General features: G+C 37.3%; 1 protein-coding gene across 3 annotated transcripts in view; it reads right to left on the bottom strand.

Moving 5' to 3' along the window:
* The window catches only part of pou6f2 (POU class 6 homeobox 2), a 132040-nt gene that overhangs the window by 17870 nt on the left and 89216 nt on the right, over positions 1-24954 (bottom strand). For all 3 annotated transcript variants that reach the window (XM_056254189.1, XM_056254191.1, XM_056254190.1), the window contains one exon: positions 6436-6573. In XM_056254189.1, coding sequence (XP_056110164.1) covers positions 6436-6573 — 138 coding nt within the window. The remainder of the gene's footprint in view (positions 1-6435; positions 6574-24954) is intronic.

Here is a 24954-nt window from a genome sequence, read left to right as displayed (position 1 = left end):
CGACTCTACATGGAGCCTAAGTGAGGATTAAAATTGATCTCAGATTCAGAAATCAAAATTAATGAAGTAGTTCACCCAAAAATGAAAATTCTGTCATCCGCCATGTTGTTCCCAAACCAGTATGACTGTCTTTCTTCTGTGGAAGATATTTTGAGAAAAAGAAAGAAGACAATTTTGAAAAGAAAAAGAAAAACAATCAATGGAATCCAATTCTATGTTTTCGACCATATTAACTGTCGTTAGATTAGACATTATTTAAAGTTTTATGTTCTATGTAACTTTTATGTTCCGCAGAATAAATAAAGACATACAGGCATGAGGGTGAATAAATGATGACTAGAGGTGTAACAATATATCGTGTCACAAATTCTAACAATATATCGCAATACAAAAATGCATCAATATCTATCGTGGATAGTGACAAAATGTATTGTGTATAATTCACCCAAAATGAATATTTCTGAGAGAAAAAATTCAAGTTTACAGAGTTTAAGTGTCACTACATTAAACTACTATACTATATATTGTTGAATATAATGAATAATAATGCAATGGGGGAATATTTGTGGGTCCTGATAATGCCAAATGTCTTATGTTACCAGTAAAAAGTGTCCTACATTATTTTAAATATATGTAGTCATTGACAGAGTGCAAGCATATTCGTCTAAACTAATTCTGTATTTTCAGGTTCAGAATCATCAATATTTTTATTCTGGTGTCACCATTGTCCTGTGCATTGGGTTACCAGCCCTAAGTCCAAGCTTATTCAGTTACACCCACAATGTAAAACCGAATTTAGCATTTTAATCAACAGTACATTTTTTGTTAACATTTTACCATATGTCTTGGAGTATCGCAATAATATCGTATCATGTGTTCAGTATCGTGATATGTATCGAATCGTGAATTTTCATTTTTGAGAGAACTACCCCTATAAGTTTTTTAGGTTGATGTGGGTTGAAATTGTTTATGTACTGTATAATGTTTGTCTTAAAACAGCTAAGCTGGAAAACATATGCTGAAGGACAAATTAAATGTAAAATTGTTTCCATCAATGTTTGACATGTTAGAGTTGACATGCGCCTCATGAATCCTTATAAGTAGCAAATAAAAATCCATCTGATTTGGTAAAACCGTGTGAAACATAAGTGGACTTTGCCGGTGACTCGATCACGTTGGGTGTTTGATGTAAACAATCTCCTGAAACATTGTCAACCAATCCGGCATGAGCCTGTGCTACACTCTTAAATCTGATCATGTATTTGTCCGCATGAGAAACACCTGCCTGAAATGGCAGGAGATAAAAGAATTACTATGAAGTAATTTCTAAAGGGTCCATATATTGTGTCATACATCTGTTATTTTCTTGTTCTTATGACTTGCTTTTGTTCCTCTGCACTTTATACATGCTTTACACTGTGGTGAGCGTTCATCTCCCTCCCCTCTCTCTGTTTCTCCTCTTTGAGCAGAACTCATTAGGATTATACTGGCAGTGATTCCCAGGGAATGTCATCTCTTCCTGCAGCCAGGCCAATCTTCAGCGTTAGCCATGGCCGCCAGGCAATATCCCTGCCCATTTTCTGCCCTACTGCCCGCTGTTTGGAGGGGGAATAGGATGGGGACACATATTGAGAGAAAATTCCAAACTTCTAACACCCGTCACTGAGCAAAAAACACAGATCAGAAGCGGTCAAACACTACAGTCTTGGTCAAAGTTATCAACTGCTTAGCAATATGGTTCAATAACAAGAAATTGTTTTCTATTAGATAAAATGATATCTAAAGATCAATGGAAAAATGTTAACATGACTTCAGGACTTTATTGGTAAGACAGTTTATGCTAAAACAGTAACACTATATCATGTGTCCATGTTATTCATATTGCATATTAATATAATTAATCCAATTATATGACAATTATCATTTTAAAAGTAAGATATACACAACAAGTATAAACTGTTCATTAGTGTTTAATAAATGTTTAAGTTTAAATTTATAGTACTATAATAAAAACAGTATTTATTTGTTTATTCATATATTTAAGTTCATACACTACACGGTTGAGTACATAGTGCATAAGTACATAGTGTATAAGTGCATAGCATATAGTGCGTCATTTGGGACACAACTTAAGTGTAAATAACTAGATTCTATTTACACTAAGTTTAAATAGCTAAGTTTAAATTTTCTTTGCAATAAGTGTATTAGTTAGATGATATTTATACTTATAAATATTGGCAGATACTATTTGCACCTCAGTGTTGTTGTACATTAAACGGTATGCAATAATAATATAGAGTGTAAATAATTATATTTATTAAGTTATTAAATGGATGCCCTCTTACTGGGACAATGAAGTCCTCCCTAATAAAGTTACTAACGCCTAACCAATAAACCCTTTATTATTAATATTAAACAAACGTTAGACACTTTATTTCCACTTTTTGAATATTTTCTTCATTTTTCTTGAAAATAAATGCCTCTCCGATCTGAAATGTGGTAGGAAAAGGGAGTAGGTCGATTTGCGTCAAAACTTTCTGCCACGCGCCTTACCCCAACGCCAACACTATTGCTACAGTTGAAAATCTAGTGTCTTCCGTAAATTTGTCTGTCCCAACCAGAAGTACCCCTGAGGGAGTTAGCCAAAAAGGAGGGCTATTTGCACTTAATGTAAATAGACACACTGTTATTTATTTACTTATTTATTTGTTTATCTTTCACTATTTTCCAATGGAGTCTTTACCCACATACAATTAGAATGATTTAAACCAAGGATGATGTAACCAAGTTGAAAATTCAAAGGAGGGAGATGTTTAAAGCCAAACAGTGTTAAAAGAGCTGGGAATTTTGCCCCTGCTATCAGTCAGGCCCAGAAGAGACTGCTAAAGTCATTGTGGAGAAAAACTTTGATCTTCCTACTCATTTGAACCTAAGCAACAAAAAAAAATGTTTCTTTTCCTTCTAAAAGACGAATGACTAGACTTGACAGTGGATGGCAGAGGACCGTTTTAGCAAATACTGCTGTAATGTCTGCTGATGTGATGTCCGTCGCATTTGCAGATTGATATCTAAACGTTTTTTTTTTTTTTCTAACATTTTGATATTTAAAATGAACAGAATGCAAACAATACAAATAACTAGCTAGGTTAGCTGATTACCTTACAAGTCCATAGATAACGCCATCAGTTCGTACTGCCATACAAGTGGATGCAATGAGACCTGTTTGTTCATGTGACGTTTGGCATAAACCTATTATTTGTCAAATTATAAATAGTACAGTTAAACATATCAGGCTAAGTCACATTCAAGTAATAAACATGCTTATTTGAATATGTGTTAATTCTAAGATACAGTAACATTTACTATTTATTTCCTTCTTCAAATGTTACCATTAAAGGAATAGTTCATTTCAAAATGAAAATTCTGTCATCATTTACTCGCCCTCAAGTTGTTTCAAACCTGTATGAATTTCTTTCTTCTGCTGAACACAAATGAAGATATTTTGAATGTCAGTAATCAAACAGCTGATGTCGCATATGCGCATTTTCCCTACTATGGAAGTCAGTGGGGTTCTTTGACTGTCTGGTTACCGACATTCTTCAAAATATCTTCCTTTGTGTTCAGCAGAAGAAAGAAATTCATACAGGTTTGAAACTACTATTCCTTTAACGCTCAATCCTCCACAAACATAATGCACATCCTTTTCTAAGACCCAAACGAGGCGATATTCAGCTGTGTGGCAGCTGAGGGAAAACTCTGCTACTTATAGACTATGCTCAAAGCAACACGGCCAGAATTGTGTTAAAAACCTTTTATCAGGCCAACATTACCGCCTAAGGGCTAAATCAACACCCTATCCGAACAAAGAGTGCTTCAGTCTAAAACAACACATTGCCTCGTCCCTTTACTCCAACCTTTTCCTTTTTCTTCTTCTTTTTTTTTTTTTTTTGTTTTGGGTCTGTGGCAGCATCTGCTGTTCCCCTGGCCACGTCTGCGGCCTGTATTAGTATCATTTTAATGTTAAAAGCAAAAGAAGGGCAGGGGACGAGGCTCAGAAGGGTGGTGGGTGTTTTAGCAGGCTCAAACTGAATAATGTGCCTCAGTAATAAGGTCGAGAGCAGAGCCTGTAGCCCTGGGCTTTGACCGTCTCAGTGACCTGATTATGTCAGCCAGTGTCAGCCGCCACGACACTACAAACACAGCGCATCCCATCAACGGCATCGCCATGCCAATACGTCCAGCCAAGCCCTGCAGGCACTTTCAGTATAGACAAGGCCATACCAGTTTGTTAGGTAACATCTACCGTACACATGCACACACTTGGGTGTGTTCTCACATGAGTGACAATTTATCGTACACAATATCATTTTTTAAATACAGACAAGAACTGTGCATTAATCTTCAGAATATTTATCAAAAGTTATACCTGAACACAATAGTTCTTAACCCTTTTTTATTTTGATGTGGTGACCCAACAATGGTCCCAAAATGGAAATAAATATAATTGGTAACACTTTACAATAAGGTTTCATTAGTTAACATTGGTTAACTTATGTAAGCTTGCTTGTTTCCGCCACAGAATAAAACATTTTAAAAGATAATTGAATTTTTATCTTCGAGTTTCCATCTCACAATTCGGATATTTTTTCTCAGAATTGCGAGATATAAGGTCAGAATAGCGTGTTATAAAGTAAAAATTGTGAGACATAAACTCACAATTGCCTAATTATAAAGTCAGAATTTCCAACTCGCAATTATGAGATAAAAAAATCGCAATTATCTTTTAAAACGTAGGGTGTTGATTTTTAAAAAGTTTTATTAATTCTGACTTTTTTGCGAGTTTATGTCTCACAATTCTGACTTTATAACACGCAATTGCGACTTTATATCATGCAATTCTGACTTTATATCTCCCAATCGCGTGTTATAAAAAAAAAATTGGCATATAAACATGCAATTCGGAGAAAAACTAATATCTAATATCTAAACTAATAAAACTAATAACAACTAATATTAACAAATGAGACCTTATTGTAAATTGTTCTCATATAATTAAAAAAAGTTAAAGAATACATACATATATAAATATGTAAAAGTTTTATAATAATAAAAATTAAATAAAAATGTATAAAATAACATACATTTTATATGCAGTATATGGTTGGTAAGATTTTTGTTGTTATTGAAAGACGTCTCTTATGCTCACCAAAGCTGCATGTATTTGAATAAAAATACAGTAAGGAACAGTAATATTGTCAAATATTATTGCAATTTAAAATAACTGTTTCCTATTTTAATATCTTTTAAAAAGTAATTTATTCCTTTGATGCAAAGCTGAATTTTCAGCATCATTACTCCAGTCTTTAGTGTCACATCATCCTTATGCTGATTTGGTGCTTATTTCTTATTTTCAATGTTGAAAACAGTTGTGCCGATTAATATTTTTGTGGAAACCGTGATATATTTTACAACAGAAATCTTTTGTAACATTATAAAAAAAATTGCACTGAACGCAATCTTTTGAGTGGTAGTGTATGTTTATTATATACATTTGTGTGTACTAAATGTATATATCCACATGCACCTGCCTAATGTGGCCTGTTTGTACTAGGTTATAGATGAGTTTGATTTGACAAATCAATCAATCATTTGCCTTTAACGTCAACAACAAAAGATATGGAGACCATTTTCTCCTCCCCGTTAAAAGTTGATAAGCCGAATTATTGTGCTGCCGTCACTGTGCATATGGTTCCTTTTACATATAAAACGCCATTAGATTTTTTTTGGATTACATTTACAGCCAAAACTGTTAAAAGCACCCATAAAGCCTTCAATAAGAGTGGGTCGGCTACATAAAGTGGCCCCCAGCATGCAATTTCTCAAATAATGCTTTCCATCGTACAGAAGAGAAAGTGTCAATGCGAGGAGGGGAATGAGACAAGGGTTAAGGTAAATAATGCTGTTTGTAGCGTGAAAGGGCACATTGGCTATACAATCTTTCCTTTAATATGGGAGCGGTGCGCACCTGCGATAAGATGATTCATTAGATAGGGCCCTGGTCTGACAAGCCTCATCGTTCAAGCCTCTGGATACTGATGGAACAATTCTGCAGCCGGCTCCGTAAATATGACAAGGTCAGCATTTTATCCCCTGCACTCCCACACTGTTGTCCAATCTAAACACAACGCCCCTCTCTGGCTCGCTCTAACATGGCTAAAGACGGGGCACGGAGGTCAGTACTGAAGAGTGGATTTAGGTATCTGAGTAACATTACACTAATAAAGAATATCATGTTCACACCACTTCAGAACACTTCTCCATATCTACTTGTACTTCGTCTTATAGTTCTATAATTAACGTGGGGAACACTTCAGCTTACATGTGCATTTCATGTGGGCATAATCTTTTAAATGTGCGGTTTGTTTATGCACGTACCTGTCCTTGTGCATTGGTGACCAGTTGTCCAGTGACCCCCTGCAGACTGGAGAGAGCATTCCCAAACACCTGTGACCCAGCAATTGAGCCCATCGCTGCTGCCGCGGCAACCGCTGCCTGACTGGCCAGAGGGTTGAGCTAAGGAAGTGAACAGAATAAAAAACTAATGATTTGACAAATTGATTACATTAAGAATTGATTACATTTAGAGGTCTTTTTCACAAACATTCTTAAATATGGTGACAGCTTTAAATTAGATCAATTTATACCAAATAGAACCAATAATACTTAAGTCAAACAAGAACTGAAATAGAGCACATTCATGTTTTTTGTTTAATGGATTAAAGATAAAGATGTTCCATGCATGAACGAAAGGAGGGTGAGTAAATTACAAAATTTTTCCTTTTTTCCTTTATATATGTATGTATGTATGTATGTTTATGGTTTTTTAACAATTAAGAAAATTAACAAAACTGTGAAACTGAATGAACCATTTTGATTGTTTTTTTTTTTTTCAAAATAAAGCTGACTGTTAAAAAAGCAGCATAAAAGGAAAAATGTAACTTGTTTTTCTCAGATTTGTCAATAAATAAAAACGTTCAATAAAAGCGTAATTGCTAACATTTTCCACTAATGGTAAATTATATTTTTCTCCTAATTTTTAAGTCTCTCTGGACAAAAAAATTATAAACTTTGTAAAATGTTTTTTCATTGGTCAACATTATTGCCAACATAAGTGCCAACATTTGTCAACAATACAATACTGACGCTTGGGTGCATTTCTCAGATCATAACTGAGATTCACTACTTGTTCAACCTCCACATCATGTAGTTACTTGTGCACATCATAAAAGCAATTTCTCATTATTCTGATTAAATAGCAAATGCTTTGGTACATTTATGCAATTGATTATGCACAATTGTCTGCTGTTTCCTACATTATCAATTGCTTATGTCATGTTGATGATCAAAATATATTATACTGGTTCCCTGTTGAATAGTCTTAACCCTCAAAACATCTAGATATTAGTTCCTTGCATAAGTCATTAAATGCAAAATGGTTGAACTAGTTGTCATAAACTATTTTTTACATTTTCTATACATTTCTATTAGACTTTTTTTGTAAATGTGTCCTGAATTGTGGAGGTGAATTTTTTATTTCACTAATGAAGGGAAATGTAAAGGGCTAGATGATCTCTAAACCAGTTCTCCAGTTCTCTAAGATAGCTCAGAGGTGCATCTCATGAAGCTTCATTTGCCATTGCCAAGCATATATAGACAGAGCACAACACAGTGTTACAAATTCTGACAATGGAAGAACAACAAGGAAACAAACAGGGTCAACAGCCGGGAAGAAGAAGAGGAGTAAGGATGTGTGGTGGAAGGGTACGGAGGCAAAACAGAGGAAGAGGAAGAAGATGACAAAATTGAAGACATGTTTCTGATTAAATAAGGGCCACTTGTAGCCTGACTTCGTCATACTCATATTCTATTCAGAATGTGAGTCTGATACTGCTCCATAGGGCTTTGATTATGAGGCGTGTCTTAATCGAACCAGGAAAAAAAAAACTCTGCACTCAATTAGATAGACCTACAACCAATGAGAGCAACGCAGTAAGTGGAGTGTGTTGAGCGACTCATATCAACAGAACTGAACTGCACTGCACGCACTCACGAAAAAGTATTTAAAAGAAAAATGAGTGTTAACGACCTTTGCCGGTGTTGCAAAAAGAATTTAAGGATTCGCAGAGTACTTGCAAACTCGAAAAACATTTTTGAACGAAATAGAAAATGTGAATGTATATATGAACAAGTTCTTCGTTTAGGATTAGATCTCGACAGTAAAGCCAACAAATCTGCTCGCATTTGTCTGACCTGTCTCAATTTTATAACAGGGTTGGAGCGCGACTTGACTGATTTTAATAAATGGAGAGACGACGAAAGACACCAGGATGAAGAAGCGTGTTCATTTGAGTCTTCAGAGAAAAGAGACCGGGAGCCAAAATTATGTTTTAATGATGATTTAAATACAAAATGATGAGTAATTCTTGTACTTGTACTTTGTCTTGTTTATTTGTTCTGTCTTGCGTGGTGTTTTGGACATGAGTCTGGCAAATAAACTGAATTGAGTAACATCATCTAATTATTTATATTTAAAAAATAAACCGCTCATAAGGGGTAGGCCTACAGTGATTACCAGTATGGGTATGGTGTGCGAGTACAGTTGCGTCACCATTTTTTGATGTAGCGATGGCTTTGACATGAGTTGCATCGCCCTGATGCCCATTTCGGTTGCTTCTTTTACTTGGTCTTCCATGAGTGCGACCCAAGGAGAAACCACAATGACAACAGGCTTTTCATTGTGTCCCATATTCTTAGCGGCCATCGGAGCCAGCTGATAAATTAAACTTTTGCCGAATCCTGTAGGAAGGACAGCAAACACATCTTGACGATCGACAAATGCCTTTATTGCAGTTCTCTTTTCGTCTTTTAAAATTAATGCCCTGTCAATTTCTTCTACGACAGACGCGATAGCGGAATCTATACATCTCAATTCTCCAGCTGCAGTCATCTCTGAGGGAAACCAGTTCAAACCAAGCGCTCTTTGATAACGTGATGATTACGTCACTGCAGATCATCTGTCCATCATCGTATAAAGCCCGCCCTGGCAATTTGATTGGCCCGAACATTTTTTGACTGATCATAATTACTCCTCAATGGATCGAGTCCAGACCGAACTTCCCGACCAAAAAATGTTGTGGGCGGGGTTCGGGCTGGCATCCAGGCTAGGCCACTTGTGGACCGTGTTCTCAATAATTGCTGTGGTGGGTCGAAAGATATAGCCAAATGTTGGGAGAACAACTGTGTCCTCAATCACGTTGTAGAAAAGGTATGTAATCAGAAAATGTTCACTATACTATAACACTGTATACTTACTGTAAATGCTATATTACAGTAGTCCACTTGTATTTCACATTATACAGAAATATACTTGACATAATGTAACTCAAATACCAGTACATATATATACAGTTAGAATTGAAATTATTCAACCCCCCTTGCAAATCAGGTTTATTGGCAAAATATACAGACTTTCAGCTGTTTGTAATGAACAAATCCTTTTATGAAAAAAGTAATTGAAATAGCTCAACACAACAAATGTTTCAAGTGGTTTCCCCAAATTCAACTGAAAATGCAACTTTTAATGAATTCTGCAGTCTCAAAATTATTCAACCCCTTCATGGCAAGCATATTTAGTACTTAGTAGAACACCCTTTAGCTGTTATGAGCGGCTGCAAACGAGATGTACAACTAGACACCAGCTTCTGGCAGCGTTTCTGAGGAATTCCTCATGAGCAATGGCCTCCAGTTCAGTAAAATTCTTGGGTTTGTGTGCTGCAACCGCCTTCTTCAAATCCCACCAGAGATTTTCTAGGGTTCAAGTCAGTTGACTGTGATGGTCAGAATCTTCCAGGACTTCTTCTGCAACCAAACTTGGTGGAATCTGAGGTATGCTTGGGATCATTGCCCTGTTGGAAGGTCCAATGACGCCCAAGCTTCAGCTTCTTCATCGACAGCATGACGTTTTCTCCTAGGATTTCTTGATACTTCAAGGAATCCATCTTGCTTTCCAAACGCTGCAGGTTTCCAGTGCCAGAGGATGCAAAGCAGCCCCAGAGCATCACCGAGCCCAACCATGCTTAACAGACATAGTGTTCTTTTAACATGCTTCATTCTTCTTACTCCAGACATAACGCTGATCCATAGGGCTGAAAATTTCCTTTTTGTTTATAGTTTTGTTTCATCGCTCCATAGAACAGAATCCCAAAACTTCTGTGGATTATTTATCTGATTTTGAGCAAATTGGAGTCGACTTTTCTTTGCTTTTGGGTCAGTAGTGGTGTATGTCTTGGAGTTCTGGCATGCGTTTAGTACGTGCCTTACTGTGCAAGCTGAAGCCTCTGCCTGTTGCCACCAAATCTGGCTGCAGGTATTTTGCAAGGGTTTTTCTGAACCTGCCTTGTCAGAAATCGGTTTGCAGCCATTGATAGTTTCCTTTTTCTGGCCCATCCAGGTAGTGTAACCACTGTTCCTTTAACTTTGAACTTGCATTTGATATTTCACGTATTCTAGCTCAAGTAAACCTGGTGCAACTAATGAAGCCCTTGATTAGTTGCATCAGGTGTGCTTGAGACAACACCTGTTTTGCAGATTTGTGCTGTTGTGAGGGATTCTATTCAGGGGGTTGAATAATTTTGAGACTGCAGAAGTCATGTGTTAAGCTATTTCAATTACTCAGTTTGATTTGTTCATTGCAAAGATCTGAAAGTCTGTAAATTTTGCCAATATACATGATTTGCAATGGGGGTTAAATAATTTTGATTACAACTGAATATATATATACACTCACCTAAAGGATTATTAGGAACACCTGTTCAATTTCTCATTAATGCAATTATCTAATCAACCAATCACATGGCAGTTGCTTCAATGCATTTAGGGGTGTGGTCCTGGTCAAGACAATCTCCTGAAATCCAAACTGAATGTCAGAATGGGAAAGAAAGGTCATTTAAGCAATTTTGAGTGTGGCATGGTTGTTGGTGCCAGACGGCCCGGTCTGAGTATTTCACAATCTGCTCAGTTACTGGGATTTTCACGCACAACCATTTCTAGGGTTTACAAAGAATGGTGTGAAAAGGGAAAAGGGTCTGATGAGTCTCGATTTCTGTTGAGACATTCAGATGGTAGAGTCAGAATTTGGCGTAAACAGAATGAGAACATGGATCCATCATGCCTTGTTACCCCTGTGCAGGCTGGTGGTGGTGGTGTAATGGTGTGGGGGATGTTTTCTTGGCACACTTTAGGCCCCTTAGTGCCAATTGGGCATCGTTTAAATGCCACGGCCTAGCTGAGCATTGTTTCTGACCACGTCCATCCCTTTATGGCCACCATGTACCCATCCTCTGATGGCTACTTCCAGCAGGATAATGCACCATGTCACAAAGCTCGAATCATTTCAAATTGATTTCTTGAACATGACAATGAGTTCACTGTACTAAAATGGCCCCCACAGTCACCAGATCTCAACCCAATAGAGCATCTTTGGGATGTGGTGGAACGGAAGCTTCATGCCCTGGATGTGCATCCCACAAATCTCCATCAACTGCAAGATGCTATCCTATCAATATGGGCCAACATTTCTAAAGAATGCTTTCAGCACCTTGTTGAATCAATGCCACGTAGAATTAAGGCAGTTCTGAAGGCGAAAGGGGGTCAAACACAGTATTAGTATGGTGTTCCTAATAATCCTTTAGGGGAGTGTATATATATATATATGTGTGTGTACTAAGGAATTTGATCAAGTTACAGGCTTTTGCAGGTAATCCATTGTGTGGTGCTGTTTGTACGAATTGTTTTGAGAAATGCAATTATTGGTTTGCAAATCTTAAGATAGATAGATAGATAGATAGATAGATAGATAGATAGACAGACAGACAGACAGACAGACAGACAGACAGACAGACAGACAGACAGACAGACAGACAGACAGATAGATAGATAGATAGATAGATAGATAGATAGATAGATAGATAGATAGATAGATAGATAGATAGATAGATAGATAGATAGATAGATAGATAGATAGATAGATAGATAGATAGATAGATAAAGGCAGGCAGGCAAACTTTTACTCTTTTTTTAACTTTCATCTCATGTTAATAACACATGCAAGCACACATACAAACACACAGCTGAATAAATCAAGCTAACCTCCTAATAAGCCGGGTGAATGCAGTGCTTATTTGGTTGCAGGGCTGCAGAATACAGGCTTATTAGGTTCTTTAAGTAGATCAAGAGCTCACACAGGACTGCACACAGAGTCCCCAATTACTCATCACTATGAGGCAGTAATGGAAACAGCGCTCCGAGCAGACGTAGGAGAGCAAGCGCGGTGACAGCAGACAGAAAGAGTAAAAAAACAGCATAACCTAATGGCAGTCAACAGTGATATAGACAGCAGGTTATTTCTGAAATCAAATTGCTATTCTTTTTTGACAAGTTCTGAGTTTGCTTTTGCTACGAATCACAAAGCGTATAATCCCAAAAGATGCTGTCAGAACAAGAGTTCACAGGTGTACGGTGATGATATTTTTGATGCCACTGTGCCTTAAAGGGATAGTTCACACTGTAATTAAAATTACATCATCATTTATTCCCCTTAACGGCGATTCAAACATGTCTTTTTTCAAACAAGACTTTCTTTCTTCTGTGGAACATCAACATAAAATTTATAATAATACAGTGGGTGAAGCTTTAAGGCTTCAAAAAGGACACACACTACCATTCAAAAGTTTTTTATGCTCAACAATGCTGCATGTAACTGATTAAAATAACTGTTTTCTATTTTATTATATTTTACAATGTAAATTATACCTGTAATGGCAAAGCTGAATTTTCAGCATCAATACTCTTCAGGGTCACATAATCATTCATAAATCACTCTAATATGCTGATGGTGCTCAAGAAAACGTTCTTAGTATTGTCGATGTTGAAAATAGTTGTGGTGCCTAATATTTTTTGTGGAAACCGTGATATTTTTTTTTTCAAGATATATATTTTTTTGTGAACAGAAAGTTCAAAAGAACATAATTTATTTGAAATGGAAATCTTATTTATTTTATTACAATGTTTTTACTGTCACCTTTGATCAATTTAATGCATCCTTGCTGAAAGCATTAATTTCTTTACAAAAATCTTACTGACCCCAAACTTTTGAATGGTACTGTAAAAGAAATGTAATTACATGTAAAAGCATGACCAGAACATTCTATGCTATTTCCTTTTTATTTCTTGGAAAAAGAAGATTCGGAATGACACAAGGGTGAGTAAATGATGACATAATTTTGATTTTGGGGTGAACTAAAGAAGTATCAGGAGGAACTAAAGAAGTATCCGTCTCTAACAAATTTCAGCCTATATTCGTGTTTCCTGTCTCCTCTGTCCGCACCCCCCATCTCTCAGCAGGGGCCATTCAGCTTTGTTAAAGTGAGAGCATTCAGCTGCCATTCATCTTTCATCTTATCACACCATCATATATTACCAGGCTCTCTGAAATCAAATGATGAGAAAATACCACGGAGCGATCAATACTTTTTCATTGACAGTAAAGGTTAAGCACATTAAGAATGACACCGCATTTGTCTTATGAAATCATATTTCATGTTGGTGGCCTAAAATTGGCTGAGATTGATACTATGTCCCCTGGACTGAAAGTCACCCTTTTTTATCACTAATCACAGAAATCGCCTCTTTGTGGCCGGCATTTCTTTGTCCTTCTGCAAAAGTCAAGTGCCGGTTGATAATATCAGCGACCCAAAATGTTAAGGGCAACGATTTTAGCTCCTCAATGCCTCACCATGTGGCTATTGTGAGCGGTAAAAGCTCTCAAAGACTTCAGGACATTTCAGCCTTTCATCTTTAGCATTTGTCAAGAGATTTGCAAATGATTCTTCTGTATGCAGAGGCAACATGGAGACGTTACTTAAAAACAAATAGGCTCAGCCTTTTTTATCGTTGTGCATTAGTATAATTTCAAACTGCTTGTGATTTCCTTGCAGAGTAACCCAGTGACACAGTGAGTGCTTATGCTGTTAAACAGAAAAGGAGAATAGCTTTGTGATTGCAGGAAAGGTGCCTGTGTAGAGAGCATCTTATCTTGGGCTAACATCTTCAGATAATAAAAACATGTATTTCTGAGAGGGGCGAGATGCAGAGAGAAAGCGCACACGAGAGAGAGAGAGAGAGAGAGAGAGAGAGAGAGAGATGGACAAGGATGGCAATATCAAGCAGGGATTGAAATCATAGATAATCCTCTCACCCTATCTGAGGGCAAACACTCTCTCTTTCTTTCCCCTTCCCTCTCACTTTGACGGAGAAGATGAAACACGTTCTCCTGGAATGATAAGAAGTCCAATGAATTACATGAGCTTATAGATATAGGATCATCTTTAGTGATCCACTGACATCTGAATCTGCTTTAGTTCATTTCCTAGCTTAACTTAAAAGGAAAGTCAAACATTGTTTCAGAGCAAGTATCTTAAAGGTGTACACCCTGTCTCAAATATGGTCTCATGCACACAAGCACCAAACTGAGGTCTATTTTTTTTTTTATTCTTAGAAAAAGAAAATCGGTAGATGCTGATATTGGATATTTCTAATTGTGCATGTTCGTTTATTTATTTTTACATTTTGATCACATTTGTCATCATCTAACACTCACTTATAAACAATAATTTAATAACAGTTAAATGCAGTCTTTAGCAAATCTCAAAATGAATATACATTTTCATACTGTACTTTATAATGCTGGGAATTTATAATTGTTAGCTCTTTTTTATCTTTTTTTTTTTTTTACATTTATTTAGACAAAAGAGCATCAATTTGAATGTTGGTCTATCAGTTATCGGAGTTATACTTTATTTTACAGTATGTGTACTTACAGTGTACTTACCCAAGACAGTACTGGTAATCAGTATACATGGGTTAAGGTTAGGTTTAGGGGAAGGGTTACTACCTAGTTATAACCCAGTTATTGTAATTGCTATAACAAGTACATATTAGCTAACAAGCTACCGTTATCGGTCATAGCATATTTTGGTATGAGACAGAATTTTAATATCGAAGCATCGTTATAATTTGAGGATATGTACACCTTAATACACCTTAATGTACACCAAAATAATGCAATCAATGATCTTAAGGTTATTTATCTAAGAAATTGAGCAGGTCAAGTAAATACAAAAAGAGCCTAGACTGTCATTTTTATGTTTTGGCATATATGGAGAAGTGTCCAGTTATTGTTTACCATTTCGATCAATAGTATTTAAGCCCATTATATAACACTCAGCAGCACAGCGGGGCAGATAAAGACTCTGTTACTGGTGGGGCAGCAGGAAGGAGACATGGAGAATGTGCGGATTGCAGGGGATTGCAGTGTTTGTCATCTAAACAGGTGATTTTCCGGCAGGCTGCCTCCACTTGGAGCCATGTGGGGAGGCAGGAAACTGTGTTACCGCTCCACTATTTGTGTTGATTGTATCTTTTGTGTGTGGATCTAAACAGCTGGCATTCTTTTTATAGAAAAACAGCAGGTAAACCTCTGAGTAAATGTGACAAAACGCCTGCTCTTTCACACTATCACTTTTTCTCCTCTTGGAGAGATGCAGGTTAAAGTTGAAGGGGTTTGAGGAGAGGACTTGATCTAATGAGCAATGTTGAGGAAGCTACTCTGAAACTGTAGCTTCCCAAGTTACAGACTTATCATAATTGAATTTATTCATCAAGCTACCCTTTTGAAAATGTATGTAGCTGCACTACTAAGCTACTAACAATGAGTAGCTAACTACATTAAACCTAAAGTATTTAAGGTACAAAAAATGTATCACAGCTCCCACAAAAGTATGAAGCAGCACAACTGCTTATCATTGTTTTGAACATTGATGATAATTATAAGAAATGTTTACTGATATTAAAATCAGCATCAGAATCATAGTTGCCAAGTCCGCTTGTTATAAGCCATCTTGGGCTTGTTTTTGTTTCTTTGAGGGAAAATGAAGAGGCTGAAAAGTTTACACGTCTTATGAGTTTTGAAGACAATTAAATCACAATTTTATTTAAATAAATATCCACAAAAAAATGCTGTACATATGAAAAGTAAGCAGAAGCTTGTTACTGGAGAAGCTGCAATGTATTGAAACAGCTACTTTATATAGAAAGAAAGAAAGAAAGAAAGAAAGAAAGAAAGAAAGAAAGAAAGAAAGAAAGAAAGAAAGAAAGAAAGAAAGAAAGAAAGAAAGAAAGACCCCTCTCACAGGTTTTGCACCTCATGGCAAAGTGGGTGAGTACATTTTAAACTCTATTAAGTTCTGCAAGGCCTGCAATGGCCGTTTGACCAGCGGGGTCATATGGAGCAACAACCCATGTAATCTCCTGAACAAGGGGGAAAAAACAGCTTGCTGTTACCATGGCAAGGGACTCCTGGACATCAAAGTGAAGCAAGAGTTCATTTTCCGCCCGTTCCGTTCAGACTGCAAATTTAGACTTAATCTCTTTCTCTGCTAATACAATAGGAAGAGGCAGGCCTCAAGGGACAGACTCCTGCCAACACTACAAGTACAAACAGAGCTAAAACACCATCTCTAAAGCTTAAAAAAAAAGCTTTAAAAAGTATGTTGGCAGGATGTTTTCACAGAATGTAACTTTAACAAATGTATTTTTCTTAACCGACTGCCAAATGTTTTTTAAACCTCACAAAATTTTATACTGTATGCTTAAAAGGAAAGAAAAAAATGCTTTAAAAATTCCGAGTTAGGGGGGAAAAAAGGGTTTATTCTTAATTCAAGATATATTATATAAAGTATAGTGTATTTTTAACATATGTTTTTACTTGAAAACAAAAACATTGATTAAGAATCTTTTTTTTTTTTGCAATGTGCAGATTTACTTTGTCATTTAAATGGGACGAGAGACAATGGCTCCAGTGTCTGGACAGATCTGACAAGGACTGTTATTACACATCTGAAAAGGCGAAAGAAAATTGTTTTGCATCATAGCAATTCCTAAGACGATCACACCTCTGTTTCACCCTTTTTTCTTCTCTCCCTTGCTCTCTCTGTCTCTCTTGTTTTCCCATTATAGAGAGTGGACATAATCAGAAGTGACACATCTGAGCATGCTCACAGTCTCCCAAGCGTCACATCCAGACCTTATGCTACCTCCTTCCAAAAAAAAAAACCTCTCTCTTTCTCCCACGTTCCCCAGCCTGGAGCCTCCCCTCTTCCCGGGTACATCAAAACACCATTAGACTGTCCCAAACACCTCAGTTCCCCTGTTGGACCCCTGGAGCACATCACCTGCCGTCTCCTCTGGACTCTCCTCACACTGCCAACGCTACTTACAGAGCCCCATTTTACCTGCCCATTGACAAATAAATAAATAGCTGAGAGAAAAACAGAAATATACCGACTCGAGGGAAGAATAGGTGAGAGAGTAAAAAGAAAAACAGGAATGAAGAGACATGCAATGTTGAAAAGTTGAAGAAGCTAAGCTGGCAGTCTTGGGTCAGCCCTCCCATGATGCACTGCGCTGGCGGCATAAAGGGCCTCATCTTCTGACGGACACAAGGGCTGTTTAAAATGCTGCACTTCATCAGATAAAAAGCACAAATGTTGGGAAAAGAGGGGCCAAAAGGGGTCACGTTTAACGGGCCGGAATGCAAATGACAGAGGAACAAGGAAGGAAATTAATGACAAATGTACCTATAAAGGTGTGATGGACTGCCCAGTGCTGGCCGTCAATCATGTGACTCATTAACTCAAGCATAATTAACTGCTTTTGGTGTCATTATATTAAATCCTGCTTCCATAACTGTGGCCCTCAAAATCCATAGAGTAATTTTAAGCCATTAGTCATTCTTGCTGTATTTCCGCTGCAAAGAGGCAGGCCTGGGTAACCTCCAGTACAGTTTAAACAAATGTACATTTTATTTATACATTAACTTACAAATTCCATCTTTTATCATTTTTCCTATTGAAAAATTACCTGCATGTTTTGGCCACATTTCCATGTGATTTATTAAAGAATATGTTTGCTGCAATGCTAAAGTTCCAAGCAGAACTGCTGACTGCAGCGTTACACATATAGCACTGTTATTTCCATAAAGAAGAAGAAGAAGATCCGAACAGTGCAGTAGGACCATCAGTTTTGTGAAAAGTTCATATTACATTTCCCGTTGGCCACCAGAGACAAGGTCTCTATCAGATTTCCTATGATGAAAAAATGATAAAAAATAATAAAACCATCAAATGCAAAATGATCAATGGTTGTTTGTCTTAAAATGACTGAGAGCAAAATATTGCATGTCTTAATCTAAGTGGAAAATATGGAACAGCATGTCTCTTTCCGAGGTAACTTCAACTATTTTAATTCATCATGTCAAATTCTCCTCTCCGGCATTTGAACAGAATGCCATCTCTTTTCACTTGCTGTTGTTTGACATACAGATCCGCATTTGAATGACTTTAATATTGGCTTAATCAATGGCTGGTGATCTTTTGATGGCCTCTATTCAATAAAGGCCAACGTCAGCTGTGTGCGAGTTTCATAACTAGAATAATGGTAAATGATTACTCCTCCACATGGCGTCTCAGAGTGAGCTGAGCTAATGAAGAGAAATGGTTGGGTTTGGAGCTGGGGCTGCCAGCTGCCATTTGAGAACTCGGAGCACCGAGATTAATGGTGACTGAGCAGGGTTCTGTGGCTATGATGTGGTCAGAGGTCCGATCGATAATACACACACACACAAACCTGACCCACTCATCCATTTATACGCACACACACATGCAAATAGACTCAACCAAACCTTAACACAAACACTCATCCCTAAGTGGAATGATGAATTGACAACATTTGGACACAACATTGATCAGAAACTTCCCAGTGTTTCTCTGGGCAGTTTAAAAAGGTCAGAAGAAACTTAAGTGCTGAATGATATTAAAAAAGTGTTTTCTGCAGCCACACCATTATCCTGTATTAACATGCCACAGTAATAAATTTTTTGATGGACAGTATAGAGTGGGTGATGCAGGGATAAATATTGTAGCGAGTAAGAAGAGGAGTTGTAGAAGAAAAAAACATATCAGAATGGGGCCCAGGACAGAACCTTGAGGATTACCCCAGACATTTATTAACAGAGAGGGAAAAAGAGGTACTGGGGCTATTTTCAGAATGCCAGCAAAAATGAGATTTTCTGCATATCCAGATTTTATACAGATGTGTTTTTGAAAGTCTGGACAGGAAAAAACAAAACAAAAACAAAACATTAAATCTAGAGATGCAACAAAACTACATTTTTCCACCGATACCAATAGCCAATTATTCACAATAATATCTGCCAATACTAATGAAAAAATGTCACTTCACATTTAAGTAATAATAACCTGCAAGTGACAACTAATTGTAAAATATCAAATTGTCATTGTACAAAGACATACTTGCTAATTTTAGATCCAAATATCTACAGGTGGAGGTCTTATAAACTGTAATTCCTTGACGCCAGTGCTGCCTTTTTTTCTGAAAATAATCCCTCATTTTGAGTAAATAAAAAGTTGCTTTGCTTTCAGCACTCAGATTTTCCTCACTGGCTGCATCACATGCTTTATAATTATTCATACCAAATGCAGTACTACTTTTGATGGGCAATAGTCTTATTTTCTGCTTCAGTCACCAGTGCACATTTGTATTTTCATATAGTGGGAGTTTCGTTATGTAAGGCAATTTTCTGCCTTCTTAAGGAGGGCTGTCTATTGGGCTGCATTAATGAGTGAGTGACAGAGTGTGAGAAAGAAAGAGAGAGAGAGAGAGAGAGAGAGAGAAGGAATGAAGGGGAAGGAAGAATAAAAAAAGAAAAGAGCGAGAAAAGAGACCATAGATGAAGCAAGAGAGGAAAAGAAAAATGAGAACAGGACAGAGGTTAGATATTTCTTTGCCATATAAAATGTGAACTTCCAATTACACAGTAAACATGAATAATTAACAAAACACTACTAGTAAATAAATAAAATAATCAATTACACACTCTTTAAGCAGCCGGTTATACTACGTTACAAACATTTTTAAATGTCAACTTGAAACACTAGAACACGATTTTATTCCGTAATATGCAGAGTGAAATAGGATATTCGAAAAATAATAATAATTGGGCAGGACTCAACTTTATCCAGTCAGAATTTATTGGATTTTGAAAAGTGCTGACAAGCTGTGATTTGTGGAGGGTCACAACCAGTGTTGGGGAAAGTTACTTTTAAAAGTAATGTGTTACGATATTGCATTACAACCTAAAAAAAGTAACTAAGGGCATTAGTTACTTTTTATGGAAAGTAATGTTACATTAATTCTACGTTACTTTTTCTCACCTGGACTGGGTTTGCTTGTATGTTTTTTAATAACAAAAAAAAAAAATTCTATTATTGGCTAATGTAAAGGCCCTTTCACACCAAAAGTGAAATGCATAAGCCTCAGACTGAAGGAAATGCAAATTCACACCTGTAAAGTAGAGGGCGCAGCTCAAACAAACCTTTCAGCTGTGCTGCCTTTCTGGGGTATGTTTCCCAAAAGCATTGTTAATCAACTATGGTCGTAAGTTCTGTCGTTATCAGCATAGTTCAATGAGACTATGTTTCAGGAAACCTTAGTTTTAACTAAGCATCACAAATGTGTGTGGTTGGAAAAACAGCTCTCTACCAGTGGTTAGAAGCACACCTTCTTGTTTGCATTACATGAGAACTTAATACATCCTTAAAAAATGTAAAAAAAATACAAAATAATAATTTACGTTTAGTTTGTCAAGCGATTTAAAGCACCGTTTTTAAAAAGTGTCATGTGAATACGTGCTCTAGTATGTAAGGAGCCTATGATTGAATCTGGAAAAATTAGAATTAGTCCATGGAACTAATTAGGCCATGGCCGTAATATATAACAAAAAAATCACGCATTAATTCAATCTAATCAATTAAAAGAAGTTATTACTCCACCACCTGCATGACATTATTAAAAAGAGAGAGACATGGTTGAATGACAAATTTGTGACAATATAGTTTCGGGAAACAGTCGTGACGAATAAATTATATATATTTTTAAATATGTAAAAAAAAAAAAGAGTTATTTTAAATTGTAATAATATTTGTTACAGTTTTAATAATTGTATAATTGTTAATAATTAAATAATTGTAATCATTGTATTTTTGATCATATAAATGCAGCTTTGAACCACAAACTTTTGAACGGTAGTCTAAATTTGATCATTTTTCTGAAAATTAGGCTGTTCCCTTTCAATACAAATGAGATAATTAGTGTTTGGGGGAAAATTCAAGGGCAGGGTTCAGGATCAGCATATGGAGACGGGAAAAACTGCATAAGGGGGCACTGTGAGAAACAAAAACAGCATGTGTGAGCGTATACGTGTCTGTCCATGATCATATGAGTGTTGGAAGGGCGCCTGACCTTGGCAGGGATGGGGTTTCAGGAACGAGCTATAATGATGGCTGATTGCTGGGGAATGGTGGAGAATGGACAAAGATAGAGGGAGGTAGATGAGAGGAAAAGAGAAGAGAGGAGCAGAGAAATAGAAAGGATGTTGGCGTAATTGCAGCACTCGTGGGTCTGAGCCTCCCGTGGCACACATCAGTACATCAGGAGGGGTGTGTCTTACAGCGACGGGCGAGTGGGAGAGAAAGTGGGGGTAAAGGATGGACAAGTAAGGGCGCAGTACAGTCTAGAGAGGTTGAGGGAAAGTATGAATGAGCGAGAGAGTGAGATAGAAAAGGGGATAGGTGAGAGGGAAATGGGAGAGCGATGAAAGTTAGGAACGGTAGAGCAAGACAGAGAGAGCAAGAGGAGACAAGGGGAGTCTGCCATACTCTGAGGCAATAAATTGGCGTTGGCTGAATACCGGGCAGTAGCCTGTAATTACTGCCGTAAGATTTTGGGTCGGGGGGTCCTGGCAGACCCGTAAAGCCACTCTGTCTGAGAGAAGGGAGAAAGAGAGACAGCTAAGACCAAGGTGGTCTATAATACCTGGAGAAAATAGTCAGTCAAAGCTGTCTCAGTGGCAGTTCTTTAGGTGGTGCAGAACCCCCTAGATGTACACAATCTGAATTTTGGCATCTTTGCTCATGGGCACAGGCTCAAATACATTTTTCACTTGAGCTGTAGCCTAAATGTTATTTGACTAATCACTTCTGGAGCCACAATAAATTACATCATTGCAACACACACACACACACACACAAAGGTAAAATAAAAGCATAGCTCACCCCAAAAATGAAAATTCTGTCATTATTTACTCACCCGCATGCCATTTCAAACCTGTGAGACTCTCCTTTGTGGAACACAAATGAATATATTTGGAGAATGTTGGTAAGCTAATAGTTTGGGTAACTGAATTCCATTGTCCTGAATGGGGAAGCTAAAACCCTGAGGCATTTCTCAGAATACATTCTGTGATGTTCCACAGAAGAAGAAAAAGCCATGCCGGTTTGGAACAAGTAAATGGTGAGAAAATTTTATTTTTTGGGTGAACTATCCCTTTAAAAGTCCTTAAAAAATTAAACTGTATTTATTTTATAGAAATATAGTCAGTATATGGCCAGCAATGAACAAATGTTTTTGGCATCAGAGTCTTTCTGTCTCTCTGTCTGGAAGCATGGAGGCAGACACAGTGGCAAGGTCAAAGACTGAACAGACAGCACACAGTAGTATGACATGCTGGGAGAGAAGGAACATGAGAGAGAAAGAGAGAGACACCAGAGAACATTCCTATTCCAAATAAATTCTGATCTTTTGAACGTTATATTCATCAAAGAATCATAAAAACATCAAGAGTTTCCACAAAAATATTAAGCACACAACTGTTTTCAACTCTGATAATAATAAGAAATGTTTCTTGAGTATTTCTGGTTTAATTTATGAAGGATCATGTGAAACTGAAGACTGGGTGGCTGCTGAAAATTCAGCTTATATCACAGGAATATTAATAAAATATATTAAAGGGGTCATATAATGCCATTTTCATACAAGTTAATTTGATTCTTTAGGGTCTAAATGAAAAGTTTGTAATATATTTTAATTAAAAATTCTCATTAGTATTGTAAGAAAACAGTCATTTTACCTGGTCAAAAACAGCTCTGTTTTCAGCACGCCGTTTCAGTGCATATGACTTTAAATGATAATGAGCTTTGCTCACCCCGCCTCTCTGTTCTGCGGGCGTTTTGACACAATGCACGTGGAGTGTTGCCTTGACAACAGTTGAGGGTATATTTTGGAGAAAGAATGGCAGCGGGAGTTTCTGAGGACACATCTGTGCAATCGTATCAGTTTGTCACTGATAGTCGGACCCGGAACAAGATGACGGCCGCAAAGAAGTTCGACAATTAAGGCTCGAACAGGACGTTTCTGAATGGTTGGTTAACATAATGTCACTTTGATCTATCTTTGTGTACTGGCAGGGTAGAGTAACTTAGTGAGATGTACGAACGCTATGTGTTTACTGATGTATACGTACTCAGTTTGTAATAACACAATAACCATAACGCGTTGTTCATTATAAACGTGGGATTATGAATTACACTGAGAACGTCGTACATTGAAAACATGCCGTAATGTAGCCTGAGTGTAAACCTTAGCCGCATTCATCGTGAAGCGTGCAAGCGATTTGCAAAGATTAATATAAAGGTTAATAAAACTTTACACTCACTTCTTCTGGAGGTGCAGCAGGGACATGAATAATTGGTACCGATTCTTTTTTCAGGAGCAGCTTCTTAGCAAAACCAGCTTTACTGACCCTCGTTTATAAAGCAGTCTGCGAAAAGATTCGCGAATCGTGCAAACATGAGAGCATTGGCTTTGCTCGTGGGGAATATTCCCGTCGAAAACAAAACTCAGCCACTGCGTCTTCAGCGGTTCGGATTTAGGAGCATCAAAATGACTGCTGTGTTCGTTATTACACCCAAGAACAGAACACCACAATCACTTAGACGCCATTCTGCTCCAGTGTATCAACAATGACGGACTATGATGACAGCTTGCTCAGCTTGCGGACTATGATGACAGCTTGCTCAAGTCTGTGTGGAAACGCTGCTGTCAATCAACAATTGTGGGAGGGGCGTCCGACCGTGTGACGTCACACGGTCGAACGGCTCGATTTGAGGCAGGGGAAAACATATAAGGAGATTAAAACAAAAACACTGGATAGATTTTTATCATTATATGATGTTGTGTACAGGCACTGCCAACACACATTTCAGTACAATCAACTTGAAAAAGTGTATGTACCATTATATGACCCCTTTAAAACAGAAAACGGTTATTTAAATTGTAAAAATATTTCACATTATTACTGTATTTTTGATTAAATAAATGCATCTCTGGTGAGCATTTCTTTCAAAAACATGAATACATTTATAACAATATCTGTAGGGTAGGCAGTGGCGTCATGCCCATTCAAAGTGAGGGGGCACGTGCCCCCTCAGATTTTTCCTCCCTGATAATTTTTTATTACTTCAGTCTTGTTATAATCAGATTCAGCGCGTTGTTCATCTTCAATCCGCAGCGGTGCCGAGCAGAGCGCACGTCAGAAACAGAGGACAGTGTGTGTGTGTGTGTGTGTGTGTGTGCGTGCGTGTTCATCTGAGCCTCATTGGTCTGTCACTGCTCGTCAATGTCAGAATATTTGAGATGACCAATCAAATCAAAGTAGGCGGGCTTTATGTTCACAGAAGCTGAGCGCGAATTTTAGCAGTGAGGCTCGACGCTTCAGTGTACAGTCAAGTGCGAGATGTAAGTAGCTAAACTAAACATTTCATATTTGACAGTTTTTTTAGTTCATAAATGTTAAACGAATGACAAAAATAATCAGGCACACGAATATACTTTTGTCTAATTTCGCCATTTTGAACTGAAAAT

The sequence above is a fragment of the Rhinichthys klamathensis genome, unplaced genomic scaffold (assembly GCF_029890125.1).
Source record: "Rhinichthys klamathensis goyatoka isolate OS25496 unplaced genomic scaffold, OSU_Roscu_1.1 h1tg000110l_1, whole genome shotgun sequence".
Taxonomy (NCBI): Eukaryota; Metazoa; Chordata; class Actinopteri; order Cypriniformes; family Leuciscidae; genus Rhinichthys; species Rhinichthys klamathensis.
This window is presented reverse-complemented; position numbering and strand designations above follow the sequence as displayed.